This window comes from Haliotis asinina, chromosome 11, assembly GCF_037392515.1.
Source record: "Haliotis asinina isolate JCU_RB_2024 chromosome 11, JCU_Hal_asi_v2, whole genome shotgun sequence".
Lineage (NCBI taxonomy): Eukaryota > Metazoa > Mollusca > Gastropoda > Lepetellida > Haliotidae > Haliotis > Haliotis asinina.
Window position 1 is genome coordinate 36,415,787 of NC_090290.1, and position 19,776 is coordinate 36,435,562.

Consider the following 19,776-nt stretch of genomic DNA (forward strand, 5'->3'; position numbering starts at 1 on the left):
CAATATATTTTTCTATGTTTCCATACACATGATTTAAAACATTTCAGTTTTCAGGCTGATCAGTGAAATTGGCATTTCTAATACTACACATTTTTTTGAAAACATGGGTTGCAAATATACAGGTATTGTACCAGTGTCTTGTTATTACTGCCGACCCAAGATGCCTGTAACCACAAGAAACATCTCTTGTTCTCCAACCTTCGACTGCAACGATAATCCTTGCACACATCACTTGTTGTGTTTATACGAGTTGGTTTCCCGGTTCAAGCCAATCACAGCACATATGGTATGGATGGTGGGGAAACGTTTGAACTCCGATTTTGTTTAATCGCGTTATTTTCAACTTTATAAGTTTAATTTGCATTTTTGATAATTTGTTACCGAACGGAATCAGAAACTGCAAAGAACTGTTTTGTGTTGCATGTGACCTTGAACCGACAAAACGTACTGGATAGACTCTATAAGATGTCGATTGTCCATGCAGCACCAACTGGCATCGTTTCGGTGTATTCCCCGAGTGGCCGCACTCTGGATTGCGCAATTATTAACCGCGGTGTCCACTCAGGGACAACCGAACCGGAACGATGATCGCTTATAGAGACAACCTCATAAACCACCAATTAACAGGTGTGAAAACTCGGTGGCCACATAAATCATTGTTTCAACGAGGCAATTACATTTTCGCGGCTATTGTCACTTTGAACACTGATGCATTGTCGCATAGGTATTGTTTATCATCTCATCTGGTATGCTGGTCTTGTCGAGCATATGCTAAATTCAAATTATGACTCACATACTTACATTGTTATTATTGTATGTATCTAGTACATGTCCGGTTTCGTCTCTATTCGCCTTCAACCCAGATCGCATACAAAAACAATGTAGGCTAACAGGGATTGGAAAATGCACCCCAATACTGTTAACTTAATCTTGCACGACGTGAATCCACTGAGAAGTTACACCTGTGTTATAATGAAACGGATTGGAATAATGCATAAGCCTTTTAAATTGTAAAAGCTATGATGAAATACGGTCAAATTCACACTGTAAAATACTCAGTTGTCTGGAACTAATACGCTTTAAACAGGGGAAAACAACATCGTTTAAGGAAAGTCTATATTAAATTATGTAACGATGGTGTTTAATCTTATTCAACTAAGATAATTCTGGTAGCAAAGCAAAAGTATCAGATCAGTTGATCACGCTGAGTGCTTATTACTTGGAATAAACATTAAGCTACCACTCACGCAGGAGCGTCATAAATAGTTTTAGTCTAGTTTTATTCAGTTCGATAATTCTGGTAGTGAAATAAAAAATTATGCCAGAAATTTCTGCAGGAAAAAAAAATTGCTAAAAATTTCTGCAGGAAAAAAAATTCTTCCAGAAATTTCTGCAGAAAAGCACTTTCAGGGCCATTTTGTGAGCTTATTAACACACTGGCACATGAACTTTTCGTGTTCATCTCCTCGAGATTTTGATTTTATGTCTTTGCAGCTTGCTCCCTTCTGTGTGTCCCGCTCGGCCTTATATACATTCCTATTTCATTTTCCATATTTTCATATTTCACTTATCAGTCTTAAATACACATGTATTTTGAAACCACTGTGTAGAAACAATCAATGAAGAGTTTGATCAGTTAAGAGCTGGTTCAAAATTTACATAATATACATTCTGACATTTTCATATTTCACTTGAATTGTTAAGTATATGACTTAACATGAAGTATAGATGATATATATCGCCCTGGAGATTACAGAATGCCTCACCCCAAAACCAGCGTAAGCTCCAAGAACACTTCCCGCAATTGTAGCGAATCCTCCTGTCATCACTGCATGGAGCTCAGATATTGTCATGGTATCCAGGAATGGCTTGATCATGAGAGGTGCCTCAGTCTGAAACATAGTCAGGCATATTCAATATCTGCTCTGCCACTAAGGGTGACTACGCTTGTCGTAAGAGGCGACTAACGGAATCGGGTGGTCAGACTCGCTGACATGGTTGGCAAATGTCATCAGTTTCTGTTGCGCAGATCGATGCTCATGCAGTTGACTCGATGATTTACAGACTGCTGCCATACAGCTGGAAAACTACTGAGTGTGAAACTAAACTCACTCACAAGCCTTTCCGATAATCGATGTTCATGCTATTTACCGATGCCAGTTGAGTTTGATCGCGTCTGCAATGTATATTGATATGGTGACGCTTTGGAAAACTGTACAAAACAATTTTGAGATATGTGTCCGTTATACAGATAACATCATATATGAAAGTTAACATTGATTCGTAGTGTTATTCATCACTCATAAATGTAAAGTTTTTATGACTAAAAATACCCCAAAGGTGTTTTCCAATAGTCGAGATCTGTGCATACCGCTCATAAAGCAGAATCAAGCTGTTTCAAGCTTGAAGATCCATATACACATGGTATACATGTAATTCTTCACATCGAACATGAATTACTTTTAATGTACATGAACATTTATAATGATGAAGATTTTCAAACAGATTGCACGTATAGGATTAAGCTATGACAAACAGATTTGCATAAATTATTTAATACACAACTACAATTTGAATACATTAGATGTCGAAATTTGTGAATGATAATATTGTGGTGATACATAAACGGTAGACACTGTATTTACGCACAAGGATAAAAGTACACGTCTTCATTTCCAGTGGGCCAGTGGGATAGCCTAGTGGTTAAAGCGTTCGCTCGTCACGCCAAAGACCCGGGTTCGATCCCCCATATGGATACAATAAGTGAAGCCCATTTTCTGGTGTCCCCCGTCGTGACATTGCTGGAATATTGCTAAACACTAAACTCACTCACTCACTCATTTCCACTGTTACACTAATGACATACCCTCGTTAATTTTAATTTTAAACGTCCACATCTAAAGTCTTATTATATTTCGTTGTTTTTCATTTGTTAATAGGGTGAGATAGGCAGATACTTTTCTGGTTCTGGTAGATTGTTATATTCACAATATCCAATATATCGAGAACTTTAATGTATAATGCCATTCCTTTGCTGTAGTAATTAACATGTTACTAGCGTTCTTTCATATTCTGTCGACTATACTTGTCGTAATAGGCAACTAACGGGATCGGATGGTCAGGATCGCGGACTTGTTGACACATGTCATCGGTTCCCAATTGCGCAGATCAATGCTCATGCTGTTGATCACTGGATTGTCTGTTCCAGACTCGATTATTTACAGGCCGGCGCCATATAGCTGGAATATTGCTGAGTGCGGTCTAAAATTCCACTCACCCACTCTGATATTCTGTATTGACACACAAACACGAGTTTTAACCAGCATTATACAAATCGACATTGTGCATTCATGTACAGTGGATATCGGCCACATTCACCGTAAACAATGGCATTAAGTATCTGTGGAGGGACGTTTAAATACCTTTTTTTACGTGCAGTGAGATGGACATTTTAAATATCATGGAAATAAGTATTACCCCATACTCGGAATCACTGTTTGTATTTGCATATCAAATATCTAAACAGATTAATCGCAATATCTAGTTTAAGAAGGTAATCAATAACGGATAACTTAGATGACAAATCTTGTATAATTTTTTTAATTATTTATATAATGTATTCAATTTACATGAGCACAAAGGCAATACGTATACGTACCTATGTATCTACACGAATCTACTGTCATAACATTATTTCCTTTCTTTCGTGCTTCGACAGGCGTCCACGTCTTCTAAAAGATAATACACTGATTTTCACCAACTTACTGTTACACCCAACGTATCTGCAGATTGGTCTAAAATGTTAAGTTGTCACTGAAGATCAGATATTACATGGGAGAATAAAATCTCATCAGCAGCATATAATAATAACAATACCTATATCATATCAGGAAAGAGCGCGACACTATCGCCACTATCAACATTTTCTAAAGAAAGTTTTTGAAGAAAGAAAAAAAACGAGCTTTAAAATACAAGATCGCCTCAAACCCCGAGAGGACACTTAAAATAATCAGTGAATATAATATTAGCATTGTCTCTGACACAAGATTCTATTGTCTGTACTGCTTTAAACATTTTACGCTGAATCATATGCTTAATGAACGTAAACATTCCCAAAGTTTATTACGGTCAAAGGAGTCAAACGCCTTCCTCAAATCTACAAAGGCTAGATATAGCTTCATTTCTTCTTCAATAAACACGTTTGTTTTAAAGCATGTAAGGTAAGCATCTGTTCCATAGCAGAGAGTTTACGTTTTTCTGGAGTAGCATTTAACATAACAAGAACAGGCCTGAGCAAGCTGCGTTCCACACGAATGAACACAGCTCAGAATGCACAGCGCAACGCAGGCATTGCTTGCAGTCATGCACCGTAACGGTTAATCACATCACATCACATGATATGCGTCATTCGACTCCATGAAACAACTACAGGTAGATGTACTTGCGGAGAGCTCTGTCAGAAAAAGAACTTGCTTAGCCATTTAGAAGCAGTGAAGAAGGTAGAGCTGATTACAATATTAGCCTCGCAGCTGAAGACAGTTCGTCGAGAGGTGAAGACAACTCTTGTTTCGTCAGAGCTCCTTCTGACAGTCTTGTATATGTAAGACGATTTCACATATATGTCTGTCATCTATTCATGTAATTGTAACGCCTTTTCCGACCAATGATTAGTTTGGTTGTGAATGAGTGAGGTTTCAGCAGTATCCCAGCATTGTCACGACTGGGACATGAGATATAGGCTTCAAACGTTGTACACACCTGGGGCATTGAACCCAAATCCTCAGCGTGAGATTCGAACGCTTTAAAATTACTACTATACTATGGAGGTAAGACTAAAGCTAAACTAACTCTCTCACTGTAGCACGCTCAGGTTTTCCCGATGAAGGTTTCATTATGATCCTGTGGAAACTTGGAATTATTATGCGCATATGTTTTTTAATCATTTTCGAGGTTCGCGACAAGGTGGGCATGTCCTGCATGTGAGTTCCGTTACACAAATTCAAGTGGATTGTTTAGAAATACCTAAACAACCAGGAAACAGACAACACACGAAAGTGGGAAATTGTACATGACATGTAAATGCATGTAGCTTGATCGTGTCTACCACAAAACGTTTTGAAACGTCCTGATGAAGCATGGGCTGTATGTCCATGAAATGAGCATAAACTCGTGTATTCACAAAAGTTGTGAAACAAGGATTCCAAAAGCTACACCTGCTCGACCTATTGCTTGAAGATGACTCTTGGAAGTCAGGTATTGTGTTACACAGTTGGGTGTTCTGGCACTCTGACTACATAAGCAAAGAACACAAATATGAAACAGACAAGAAAGTTTCACTGGTCTATTTCATTTTCGTTCACTTTAGTCAGTTACCACTCGGGTATGTGAAAATTGTATATATAAGTCACTGAATTCAAATTATGACACCACGTTAAGCTGCATGTCCTGCTCTACCAGTAGAATCTGCAAATGAATTAGCTGTGAAACGTAAACGTGTAAAGACCGACAGAACATTCATACCTGTGGGCATCTGCTGAGGTTCAATCGTTCAAGCGGATCTGGTTGGCAAATTCAAATCTGGTGACCTGGCCAAGATGACAAACTTACGCCTCGGGTGTATCGATGATATAATGCTGTTCATTTGTTTTCGAAGGGCCTATTCCATTCCTCTGATATACCCACTAGGACGTGATATGGAGATGATAAGTGAGACCGCTTCGTGTGTTTCATTTAAAGTTCCATGCGAACAACATTATTACTAAGAGATAGTGTCGCTTTCATTTGTCGCACGACATCTCAATGCAAAATTTCAGCATATATATAAAACGTTGCCACAGACATTTTGGAAACATGCTAAATGGTTTTCTGAATACAAAGAGGACAAAAAGGAAGTACGAACCATTCCGACAAAAATATTTCCAGCAGCATTCAGCGACTCCGCTGGTGTCGTCCCAAGACAGAAGGAGAGGAAGCGCCCAAAGACCTTCACAACAGCTTGCATGACACCCAGGTAATATGTGATGGAGATGAAGGCGCTGAAGAAGGTGACCACGGGCATTATCTGAAAACAAATAGTTTATATTTAAAATGAAATCATCTTGAATAAGTTGTGCATTTTCCTTTTGCATTCACGAATATCTTTTGGGTGGGAATAAGGCTCAATAACTTTTTCTTAAAGGCGGCATTGTCTTTCGAGGTAGCGATCCAAAATAGAATCCCTTAATTATTACGCCCTTGCAGAGAAACTGGGAATTTTTACATTAGCAAGAGGGTAAGTCTTCTGTGAAGCATTTTCTCTATGACTAATCGTTACAATGTAGTTCAAACTATAAATCAAGCATTTCTCAATAATGTGTACTTGGTCGCATCAAAAATTTCAGTCATTGTTGTTTATACGTCAAGTACTGAAACTATTATTACAGAATTTGGTCATCAAAGTTTGAACAATAAAACAATAAATTAAACAAATGGGCTTCCGTTTAATGGTTCTATAATAAAAACCTTTTGCACTCATTTGTGGACGATAACTCATTTAAATACCATATATCTATATAATTCTCTTGCTATTTTATGCAAATGGAAGTATATATTAAACATTTGATACTGATTATCACAAACCGTGGAACTATAGCATCGAAGTTCCAGAAATGAATGTATTATTAGTAAAAGTCCTGTTTGGTCGGTACATGTGTGATGTCGAAATATGAGCACCTATCTATTAGCATAATAGCGATTCCCTTCGAATTTGATGCATGCAAACCGCAGTAATCGACAAATGAAATAATAGTATTACTGAATTGAAAATGATATTTGTTGAAGAATCGTGAACATACTTACAGAAAATGCAAAGAAATGGAGCGATATGTTGTCAAATACGAACTTAGACCCAGCATCAGTGTGAGCCAGGAATTCTGTGACTCGATCACCGAGCCACTTGAATCCATCATACCCCCACTGCGTCCGCAAGATGATCGCCGCGAAGAAGAACTGCAGTGCCAGTCCCCAAAACACCGGGTGCCAGTCGACCTGAAAATACAATTAAAGACATGATGAATGTGACTGAGTGAGTTTACTTTTACGCCGAGTTTTAGCCATATTCCAGCAATATCACGAATGGGGACACCAGCCAATGTATCCATATTGGTTATCGTGTTCGTGTCTGCGGCGTGACGAGCGAACACTTTAATCACCAGGCTACCCCGTCGTGCCCATAATGATCATAATGAAATGACATCGCATTATGTAGTTTATTAAGTTCAGTTGTTCTTGTATGTAGACTTATGTATGTATGTATGTATGTATGTATGTATGTATGTATGTATGTATGTATGTATGTATGTATGTATGTATGTATGTATGTATGTATGTATGATCTAAATCTCTCTCCCTCTCTCTGTGCGCGTGTGTATGTGAGTGTGTGTTCCTAGCTGAAGCTCAGATTCGACTGTGAAACCTCAAAACTGATATACGGTCCTATGCACCGAGTCCTATACATGTCTCCTCTACATTACCAGTACATAGCACATCTAAGATGGGCACATTATGGCAGAATATACTAATAATAGTGTTTCTCGACATCGGAAATGCGTTCGCTTGTAAAAAGATAAACCATAATTGTTTGTGCTGATGTGATACCACGATCTTTCAAATCGTCATGAATTGTTTGATCAGCATTCAAGAATTTGGAAAATCCATAATATTTCTTGTGTGTTGCATAGATTGTACACTGCTATCAAGTTTAAGGTGAATATTACTAACAGATGAAAGGTTTATGCAGCATGTTGTGATTAACACTGACAACAGAGTGTTCTTAGCAGGTCACACATAACTGAGTGAGACCAGAACAACACACACTGGAAACCAATGTGCATGAAGGGTTAAGAGACGTATTGGATGCTGGTCCGTGAAGATCCTGACTCAAAGTGGAATACATGCTAGTCGCAAGAGACTGTTACTTACACACACCATGACCATATAGCCAGAATATTACCAAGGACAGCGTTAAACAACAGCAAGCTAAACAAGTGAACTGGATGCTGGTTAATTATTATATTGATAGATTTTATAGCTTGATTGATTTTTCATGGCAAAGTAATACCCTTCGATAGGGTTTATATAAAGCAGAGAGACAGGGTGTGGCATTTGTTCGTGGTTGTCAGTACGACCAGGAGTTTGAGTGAACTACCTACCCTTCCAGGGTCTCTGGAGCAGATGAAGCACAAGAGGATGAAGGCAGCCAGACCTGCGAGGGATATCAGGTTCTCGGGAGTGGGTATAGCCACCTCAATCACCAGGACTATGATGATGGCTATCACGCACACCACATACAACACCCTGAAACAACACCCTGTCATGTTTAATATCAATTGTATGTGATAATTAGCAACTATCAAAGTATACCTACATCACGACAGCAATGCGAGCAGGAAACCTACAACCTTCCAAACGAACAAGTATTGGTCTAGTTGCAACATATGTATTGCAATGCATGAAGTGTTAGCATGTACGATGCATGGGAGAGCAGATTTGATTTTCGAATGTCCGTTTAAACGGGTTCTAATTCGTGTCTGCAGCCAGTTTATACAGCTACTTAACTTACTGAAGGCGATCGAGGACTGTTTTTCAGAGATATATACAAAGGAAGCTATCTAAACCGACACTCATTGGGGCTGAAGAAATACTCCAGTTAAGACAACGTGCCGGAATGCAGAGATGATGATAAATGTACAAGTCACTGAGGGGACTGCGATTTTACGCCGGTGATAACATCTTGAAGGATTGTACAGATGCTGTTTTGACAGCTTCCATTGTTTGTAAATACATTCGGTGTCGGAAAAATTAAGAACTCACCATCTGACTATTTTCATTTTTCTGGCATTGTCTGTGTTTGCAAACGCCTGTGCACATGCTTCAAACGGAGCCTTGATGGAGTCCCACACGAGATTGAACACAATGAGTAACACGGCAAGTATTGTCCCAACTAGAAGTCTGATGGAACCTTCATCTCCAAATTTCCAGTACATAGCATAGGCAAAATATGCCATGTATAGCACAAACACAACAATAGCAATGATTCTCAATATTAGTGTGGAGTTTTCCCTGCAAATAGTGACCACCTTTGTCTGTGCTGACGTGATGCAACTTTGACATCCATTCATTTCATGATCCAGGTTTTCGGGATCATATTCAAAGCTGTTATTTCGATACCTTGTTTCACTCTCTGCAGGCGTCTGAAGAATGAAAAACATATGTCATCACCCAATAATAGCTCTTCATTTTGAATTAATACAAAGATGCAGGAGGAGAACAAAATGAATAAATGAGTCTTTAGACAGCACACGAGTGAAAGACGGTGAGTGAGTGGTTACATGGTTACCCAGTAAAGTGCTTAGGTGGTTACCTGTGAGTGGTTGAGTGAGCGGTTAGATGGTTACCCAGCGAAGTGTTTACGTGGTTACCTACTTAGTGATTAGGCGGTTATACAGTTAGCCGTTACGTGGTTGCGCAGTTAGTACTTACTTAGTTACTGTTTACGTGGGTACCTAATTTGTGGGTAGGTGGTTACACAGTTAGTGGTTCCGTGGTTTCCTAGTTAGTGGTTAGATGGTTAAATAATCAGTGGTTAGGTGGTTATCTAGTTAGTGGTTACGGGTGGTTACACAGTCAGTACTTACCTGGTTATGTGGGTTAGGTAGTTACCTTGCTAATGGTGGGTACACAGTTAGTGGCTAGGTGGATACCTAGTTAATGGTTAGGTGATTGCGTGACTAGTGGTTAGGTAGTTACATAGTCAGAGGTTAGGTGGTTATATGATCAGTGCTTAGGTGATTACATATTTTGTGGTTATATGGTTAGGCACTTAGTAGTTACATAGTTACCTAGGTTGTGATTACGTTGTTACGCATTTACTTATTGGTTTCCTAGATAGTGGTTAGGTGTTTACCTAGTTAGTGCTTGGGTGGTTACCTAGTTGGTGGTTAAGTGGTTACCTAGATAGTGGTTAGAAGGTTACGTAGTTAGCGCTTAGGTAGTTGCCTAGTTAGTGCTTAGGTCGTTACCTAGTTTATGGTTCGGTGGTTACCTGCCTAGCGTTTGGGTGATTACTTACTTGTTGGGTGATTATCTAGTTATTGTTTAGGTGGTTACCTAGTTAATGGATAGGTGGTTACACAGTTAGTACTTACGTTTGTACACAATTAGGGCTTTAAACCAAGATTGTTCGAGTGATTTAGAGACATTGATTATGATTTTACTCCGTTTTTAGCAATATTCCAACAATATGAAGTATTTGATCAATTTTGGAAACACACTTTTCATGCACAATACCACTGTCTGTTTTATATATCCTCTGTAATGTGTGTGTATTGATTTACATCAGGGTGTTGATATCAAATAAGGAATGCAGTGTTACTGCACAAAACACGCAATGTTGTAACCCCAAGCGTTGCATTGACCATTTTCCCAATACAAGCTTGTTCTACACTCGTATAAAGTTTCATGAGAAAACCTGAAATAGTTAAAGCTGTGGTTTCAACAATCTTTAATGCAATAATTCGGCAAGGTGAAATAAACTGTTACAGGAGAATGTGGACGTGGAATTTCAGCAAGTCGTTCCAGTTGTATAGGCGTTCGGTGTCAATAGAGAAGCATAATGCGCTTTACATGCTTGTACTCGCTTAACATGTGGGGATATAGGATTATAATGTCAACTATAGGATATGTGAGAAAAAGACATTGCAAGCCAGTTCAGACAACAAATCCCGAACTTGTTCGTGGAAGCATGTGTGTCAACAAGTATTTTGAACATTTTTTTTACTTTAAAAGGGGAACACTTGATTTTTCTTCTTGAGTACAGGATCGATTTACATCAGATATGCAGCATGTTAATATATCATCACAATTGCGTGGAAAGGAATATGAATGCTGACACTATTTAGAATTGTTTGATTTGAACGTTACAGGGTTGAATCATAAATGTGACATTGAATGGTGGCGAAAGAAGATGTTAAATCATGTCAGTCGGATAATGGCCCAGGAGAGTCAAATAGTGTCTGACCGGCGAGCCACTGCTTGCTAGTTACATGGCGGGCTTACAACTTTATTTTACCTGTGGGCCTTTTTATTGTCCATGGGTATATATTTTACCATGTCACTGACTACAGGAGATATTTCGAAAAAAGTTTACAATTGTGGTAGCTAGACGACGTCTAGGCGTCTGTGCAGTTCAAACCGTAACTTTCACGGAACAGCGTACCCTGTTATTTAACACTAAACGTTATTGGTCTAAAGAATGCTTTCAGTGACCAAGTCAGTTAAACCCGACTCACTTAGACATTTGCAGTGTTTGACCGTTTGACTGTTTGACTGTTTGACTGTTTGACTGTTTGACTGAGGGTTCTGTGGGAGGGGAGTTCTTCATACCGGCCATGCTGATTTATTCAAACAGAAGAGCACGGCTGTTGTGCTGATAGAACTAGAAACATAATCCAGTGAATGAAGTTAGTTTTGCGACGCACTCAGCAATATCCCAGCTGTATGGCGGCGGTCTGTAAATACCGGAGTCTGGACCAGACAATCCAGTGATCAAAAGCATGAGCATCGACCTGAGCAATTGGGAACCGATGACATGTGATAACGAGCCTGACCATAAGCATAGTCGCCTTTTTAGCAAGCCTATTCAATCCTGTAACTTCACGGGTCGAAACATGATCGAACCAACAATAGCAGCAATAAAATATTTTGGTTAAGCAATCCTTACCATCCAACTAATCGAATTTGCCTCCAAGACGACGAGGTCTCTTTTGACCCCCCCTAATCTAGATGAAATATACTTTCTTATTTTGGGGGTATTTTTTTCTATTCCATTCTTATCACTCTCAGTATTAGCTCCGGTTCCTTTCTTATCATTTTTAGTATTATTCACTATTCCTTATCTATTAATTGTACCATTATTTCCTATTCCTTTCCTATTAATTTTAGTATTATTTCCTATTCCTTTCATGTTGTATTTAGCATTATGTCCTATTCCTTTCATATTATATTTAGCATTATGTCCTATTCTTTTCTAAATACTTTTAGCATGTCCTGCTCATTATTTTTCAAAGGAAAGTACACACCTACACTTTTGTCCACCATACATGAAGCTCGTTTCAATTCATCAAGATTTGCACTGAAAAAAAAAGACCTCACAAACGCAACTATAGGGGTAAAAATGTTCAAAATGCAGCCACATTTGTGGCTGTACGCGCAACACAAGATTTGTGGAAATTGTGATTATTCCCTCTTACACATACAATCAACATGCAAATGGGCATGAAAGACATTCATCCCAATGCTGATCTGCGCAATTGGGAACCGATGACAGCTAGCCTGACCACCCGATCCCGGAAGTACGGAAAGGCAGTAAAAGAAGGCGATGCAGTTCTTAGAAGACGATTACCACTTTTGTGAAACCAGGAGTGGAGTTAAGGCAAAGCAGTTTCACATTTCGTTACAAATTGTGAAACAGTAGCTCCTAGGCAGCCGTTTTAAAGGAGCCTTCAACAAGAAATACCTTTCACCTAAAGCAAATTGAAATATTTTTTGAAGGGTTATTATTCATTTAGTTTGTCAATCAACTTACATTTTCGAGATTGTCAGTACTACTGTTGATATAGGCTGGATTGTCCTGGCCTTTACTTGTCCCGTCTTGAAGGCGAGGTGTGATCTGAGTCAGTTCAACACTCATTCTTGGACATGTAAACCTCCCTCACTGCGCCTGAAAAGCAACGTTTGTATGAGTGAGAGCACGAGTTCATCTTTACCCCGCGTTCAACAATATTCTAGCAACACCAGAAACGGGCTTCACTCTTTGTACCCTTGTCAGGAGTCGAGACAAGAGAACGCTCGCCTGTTTGTGGATGAGAGTGAGTTGGGAACTAAAGGATATGCATTAAAACACGTTTCAATTACTGCAAGCCATTTAAAGAGACTCGTCCATTTGAATGAAACGCGGCCATGGTTCGGACAAACTATGTCGAATCCCACCACGATGTCTAGATCCAGTGAACACTAAGGGACACAATTCGTACTATAAGGGTGCAACATTGAGCTACATGTGCTAATGACCTTCACCGTTAATTGAATGTCAAAGTCATTCAGTAAATGCCTTACATATAAACATCGACAATATTCCCAAGTAAAGCAAACATGCGCAAGGGCTCGAATCAAACGGGCATGCCTACGGTTTACTTAGTCAACCAACGCTCAATCGTGCTCTCGACTAGACTCTAGCCTCGGGTAATACATGTATTCTGAAAACAACCCTATACTGTGTAAATATATCTGCCAAGTGATACGTACGTACCAGTGCACTATTATCACCGTATGTCCGTGTTGAAGGGTGATGGCGTTCAGGCGGGGCGATGACCACGAGATTCGGTTGATGAGCTCTGGTTATTTAATAGAATGGTGTGGATATGTCACGTTTTTCTGTACCGAGAAAATGAATCTCCGAGCAGGTTGTGTTTACGGGATTATGGGGAAAGAGTCATAGAATAATTAGCATGTGTAAACATCACGTTACCGTTATATAGGAGGATCCAGAGGGGGGTGCAGGGTTCAGACACATACACACACACACACACACACACACACACACACACACACACACACACACACACAATAATGGAAGGTGTATCCCTCGGACAAGGGTAAATTACCACGGTTCAGACATTCCAGTGCTACAAATATACATTACCATTTAATTAGTAGTAACATCTAACCCATTTGGTATTACGGTTACTCAGAAAAGATTCACGTACTTTTGCTAGATTGTCCACAACATGTACTTTGTGTACACCTCTGACAAGAGCAAACTGGCGAGACGTCCACTTGAGCCTATCAAAGGTACAAGAATTTATGCTTCCATCATGCTGATTTTCAAATATAGACACGCCACCGTATTTACATATCGTAATAGTAAATCAGTAAGCAGTCAGCCTGACTACTCGTGAAAGCGTGTTCGTCTCACTAACACGCTCATTGCAACATCCATTGGCTAACCGACATTTGGCTAACTGAACACTGCGGTTCATGCTATTTCACGCAGAGTTTGTGTACAAAATGTGGTTGGGTTTATACTGTTCTGTATAGGTGAGTTGGTGGATGGATTGGTCCATTAACAGAGGGATGGTTGGGTCGTGGAAGGATGGATGGATGATAGATGGTTGGATGGATTGGTGGTTGAGTGAGAGATGGCTGGCTGACTGGCTGATAGATGGTTGGATGGGTGGGTGGTTGAATGGATGATGGATGGATAGATGGATGATGGATGACAGACGGACAAACGGATTATGACGGAAGGATTGATGAATGAACAGGTGGGTTGGTGGCTAGGGAGTTTTGATGGGTTGGATTATTAGATGGATGGATGGATGTGATATTGCAACATCAAAGCTAAACAACCATTACCTTACTGATTCAGTGAGTGAATCAGTTTAATTTTATGCCGCACTGAGCAATATTCCAGCTATATGTCGGCGGTCCTTGAATGATCGAGTCTGGACCAGACAATCCAGTGATCAACAGCATGAGCCTCCATCTGCAATGTTGGGATTCGATAACCTGTGTTAAACCGGTCAGCCTGACCACCCGACCATTTAAACGCCACTTGCAGCAAGCATCGATTACTGAAGGCTAATATTCTAATTGGAAACATCACGGTTCTGCCATGGTTCAAGTCTGAGTATGGGTATTCAGTCTGACACCGGGTGTCGTCACTGATGTGAAGCGGACCACTCATTTCATTATCACTCCTATTGTCTTGTACTCCCAACTGGGTCTGTTTTCGACATTTCATTATCACTCCTATTGTCTTGTACTCCCAACTGGGTCTGTTTTCGACATTTACGTGCAGTCACATAAATCTATTCTTGCATTCTCCCTTTTGGGCATTCACGTTCAGTCACAAAAAAATTATTCTTTGATTTTCTCATTCAGGCATTGACTTGCATTCCCGGTAATTTATTCTTTTATAATCACATTCAGACATTCAGGTACAATCACATGAGTTTATTCTTTTAATATACAGTTACTGTATATCTATCAGGAAATCACGTGCACTCACATGAATGCAATCACATGAGTGATAAGTGTGTCAATCAAACAGGAGTAATAAAGAAGAGTTACCAAGTGGCTGGTTGACAGATTCAAATATTTACTGTGTTATTGTCAACCTCTTCTTTTGTTCACGTACTATGGTTGCCTTACGGGAGATCGTTGTATCCAACTGACAATGGCGCCCACCAAACGCTCTAGTCATACGTTAGCAGACTTTAAGTAACACAACCGGTTCATAGTCGACGCTGTGGTTAAACATACCCCTAACGATTAGCGTATGGAACGCACACACGCACTGCACGTTCCTCCTCGATGTGATTAACGGTATACCGTATTATACAGTTAACACCCCTTTTATCATCATCAGCTGAGGAATTGCATCATCTTATATGTTCATAAAAAATCGGACGATTACACGGGCAACAAGCTCTCAACTATTCCGTCCCTCAAACAAACAACCTCTGTTCAGCATGTCGACAATACTTTTGATATCACTTGGAGAGGTGAAAACGAGTTCTAATACAATGCTCCATAAATATTGGCCATAGTGTATGCCTCAAGTCACGGATTGGGGTCATGTATACAATACAATATTCAGTATGAAAGTTGGTTGGTTGGTTGGTTGGTTGGTTGGTTGGTGCTTAACGCCGCGCTCAGCAAGATTATATATATATATGGCATCAGTCTGTAAGTAATCGAGTCTGGACCAGAAAATCCAGTGACCAACATTATGAGTATCGATCTACGCAATGGGGATACGTGTCAACTTATTGCAAGTCAGGGAGCCTGACCATCCGATCCCGTTAGTCGCCTCTTACGACAAGCATGGGTTGCTGAAGATCAGTTCTAACCCTGATCTTCACGGGTTATACAAGCTGGGATGAATGCATATTATTTATGTGGCCCCACATGGTCGGCCCCGACCATCATAAACTACATTTATTCGCCATGTCAGTGGTACAATCAATTCTCTCACTTTATTCGTTGGTGGCTCGAATAGTGTGATGGCGTTGTGCAATAACGTATCGAGTTCGTTTTCATAATTTGGAATATTACGGCCATGTTATCCCTGCTAGAAAAATAACACGATAATTATTATGATCATAATAATTAACAGAAAATGAATGAAAATGAATCCAATTCATTTCACTGTGAAGCAACCTGACACTTGCATAATTAAGTGTCAACTCTGAGTCGTTTAGTGTTATTATGCATTGAAAGCTTTATTTCATATATATACCAGCCGATTAAAGCTAATGTTGAACATGATAGCTAAATCTACTCCCACAAATAAGGATCTATTATATGACTTAAAACATACAGAAAGCACTTAAGGTGTTTACGTTTGAAGGTTCTCAATAATCAATCAGTTATCCGTGAACGTCCGGATAAGAGTTGATCTTCATGCTTGTTGTAAGGAATCGGGTGGTCCCTGAATTATATCCCATATTCACTGTACCCCAAGTTGGGAAGACTGATGTTGATCACCTGATTGTCTGGTCCAGACACGGACCCAGACCCACAACGTGGGTCTACGGTGTGACGAGCGAACGTTTTACCACTGGGCTACCCTACGGCCCCTCAAGGTGGGCAGGACCTCTTGGTGGTAGAATGTAGGAACCACAAAACCTGCTATTCCACATTTCCACGGAATGATTATACATTGATGACGCAGAAATGATTAGCCCTGAATTCGGATTAATACAATTTGTCTTCCGTTAACAGACTTTAACAAGGTTCGGAGTTTATCTAATATGAGGCAAAAAACATTCAATTCGTGTGGCTTAAACTGCAAGCAATTGCCACACACAAAGAAGCCAGACTTCAGAGGTTTGACTCTCAGTCATCAGATATTGTTTTCATGCCGGAGTATTTTTAATCATTACTCGCTTAATACCTACATGTATTAGATATCTCTAAGGACCTTAGAATGGTGGTCTACCTTCACATTATTGCTGATCTATGGCCTGTTTTATTATCATGCATTGTCCAAATAGAATGTTATTAGTTTACATAACTTCACATGCAGTTTTTATTCGTATGATAGTTTAGTTATTTTAATGTCAATATATTATTCTAGTCACGATATGGTTGAATCATTGTCAATGTCACTCACTCACTCCGAGGGCCGAGTCAGCCAGACCGACAGCTTCTACATGGGTCATCTCCGACTATTGTGATGCATTCAATTTCATATAAAGTCAAATCAGACGTCACGTGATATTTTCGAATAAACCTTTAGTGCCTGTGTAATGAGTATGAAGTCATTTTGCGGTTAGTAGAAAGTCAGATAACCGGAACGAATCTCGTTCACATCACTCTCAGCCGCAGGGTTATTTATTTAAGCCACTCAACCAGGAGAGAGAGATATACTCGATCATTGGTGCGAGAGTGTTGGAATCGACAATATATCATCTCCACTGCTTCTCTGTTGAGTGTTGATTGTATGATTGTATGACACAGATGCTTCTACATGACACAGGTAAACATGTATCAGCAACAATTTGCAGTTAGACTGACTATGTTGAATGATTACGCCGACCGCACAAACATCAGCAACAATTAGGACACCAGTGATGGATTTCATATTTCATACGCCTAGAATGAACAGCAAAATGAACACAACCCTGTTTTTTATCGTTTTTAAATAGACGGCATAAACGATCGAGTATCGATCCCGAAACATAGACGTAATGACGTTGTTGTTTGGGTTTTTTTTGTTTTGTTTTTGATTTTTTTTTGTTTGGTTTGGTTTGATTCTTTTTTTTTTTGCTTTGTTTGTTTGTTTGTATCATCCACATAAGTAAACCCATTTTACCTATTTCTGATGACTCGTTCGGCACTCTCTGTTGTCGACAAAGGTTATAGGCTTTTGGCAAAGTTTATTGTGCTTGTCTGAATGACCGAGTACATTTATAACCCTCTGAAAGGACCTGCCCTGGGGCAATGCCTTCTTGACCCACTTAACAATGAATGTACAACATTCTGCATTGGTGCAAGGAGTCATGCTCATAGGATCCCCTTATCCCCGACCTGCGCCCTCCGAGGATTGTTTTCACGTTTCTCTATTCACTGAACTTCTTAAATATCCTCGTTTGTGTAAGGTAACTTTTTTGTCGTACATGTTAGGATTGTCCTTACTAAGTCATGCCTGACCACAACCAGCCGTGACGGACTGTACTAGGATTATGTGGGTCAGAATGACAAGTGAGGCCGCTTGACACCATAGAGTAAACAAAATACCTGAATACGACCCTGTCATTGCTTGTGGTTTGTTACCTAAATACCACCCTGTCGTTTTCTGAATGTTGTTACCTAAATACCACCCTGTCATTGTCTGAATGTTGTTACCTAAATACCACCCTGTCATTGTATGAATGCTGCTACCTAAATACCACCCTGTCATGGCTTGAGTTTTTTCTTAATCTGAATACCACCCTGTCATGGGTTGAGGGTTTTTTAAAAAATTTGAATACTACCCTGTCATTGTCTGGAGGCTGTTACCTGAATACCACTCTGTCATTGGCTGAGGGTTGTTACCTGAATACCTCACTGTCAGTGGCTGAGGCTTGGTACCTGAATACCACCCTGACATTGGCCGAAGGTTGTAACATGAGTACCACCCTGTCATTGTAGGGAGGTCGTTGCCTGAATACCACTCTGTCATTGTCTGAATGCTGTTACATAAATACCACTCTGTCGTGGCTTTGGTTCTTTTAATCTGAATACCACCCTGTCATTGTCTGAATGCTGTTACCTAAATATCACTCTGTCATGGCTTGAGTTCTTTTAATGTGAATACCACCCTGTCATTGTCTGAATGCTGTTACCTGAATACTGTAATTGAGATAGGAGAACAGCTCCATTGCTCGCAAGTGAGAAGAACACATGATCACTGAAAAATGTGCATTGATAGACAGAATCGGTTCTTTGAAAGTGAGGTTCTCAAGGTCTAGACTTCTTGACATAGAAATACATCACTGTAATAGATAGATGTCGGACATTACTTTGCACTGTTCTATTATTCTTAGAGTGGAACTGTCAGGTCAGCGGCTGGCCATTTATTGCCATTTATTGCCAGAGAAAATACATGCATGAGCAGGAGCCAGTATCAATGTGACCCAATTCGGACTTACAGTTATGTGAATGTGATTCTTAATGTCTCTTTGTTGTCAGCATGGGAACCTGAACAAGAGGACCTGACTTGACACTGGACACACATAAGTCAAAGGCTGTCTTTATAATGAATACACGGGATATGTACTGGTACATACTGCGATACCCTCAACTTGTTAACCGTATTTGATAGCGAGACCGATTCACATACTGACGATGCTTGGAATAGTTCCCTCAACTTTGCTCCGGGTGGAGACTTCTCGTGAATATGGAAAGGGATTGAAATATTTGTGATCATTCTCGAGCTGATGCTCTGTCACTGATAGAACTGAGGCCACGCGTGCCCTGCTCTTTCAAGATACTCTGATGCACGTTTGGATCTTTTGACATACAAAGATTAAAACTTATGAAACGCATTTAGCTTATAACATGTCATAACAAATCTTAAGTTGAAAACTGTAATGGGGGGCATAAAATATTCTCAATATTAATTAGTTGTAAACAGAAAGGCAGAGTGTGCCTTTAGTAACTTTAGAAGCTGTCGTTAAAACGACAGTAATA

General features: G+C 39.7%; 1 protein-coding gene across 1 annotated transcript in view; it reads right to left on the bottom strand.

The window, feature by feature from the left end:
• LOC137256614 (solute carrier family 28 member 3-like) overlaps window positions 1-19,776 on the bottom strand; it is a 35,200-nt gene that overhangs the window by 14,226 nt on the left and 1,198 nt on the right. Inside the window, exons 2-7 of the mRNA XM_067794495.1 lie at window positions 12,623-12,757; window positions 8,851-9,230; window positions 8,190-8,334; window positions 6,838-7,026; window positions 5,900-6,061; window positions 1,767-1,892 (exon numbers count right to left, since the gene is read on the bottom strand). Of these exons, the coding sequence (XP_067650596.1) occupies window positions 1,767-1,892; window positions 5,900-6,061; window positions 6,838-7,026; window positions 8,190-8,334; window positions 8,851-9,230; window positions 12,623-12,727 (1,107 nt within the window). The 5' untranslated portion in view covers window positions 12,728-12,757. The remainder of the gene's footprint in view (window positions 1-1,766; window positions 1,893-5,899; window positions 6,062-6,837; window positions 7,027-8,189; window positions 8,335-8,850; window positions 9,231-12,622; window positions 12,758-19,776) is intronic.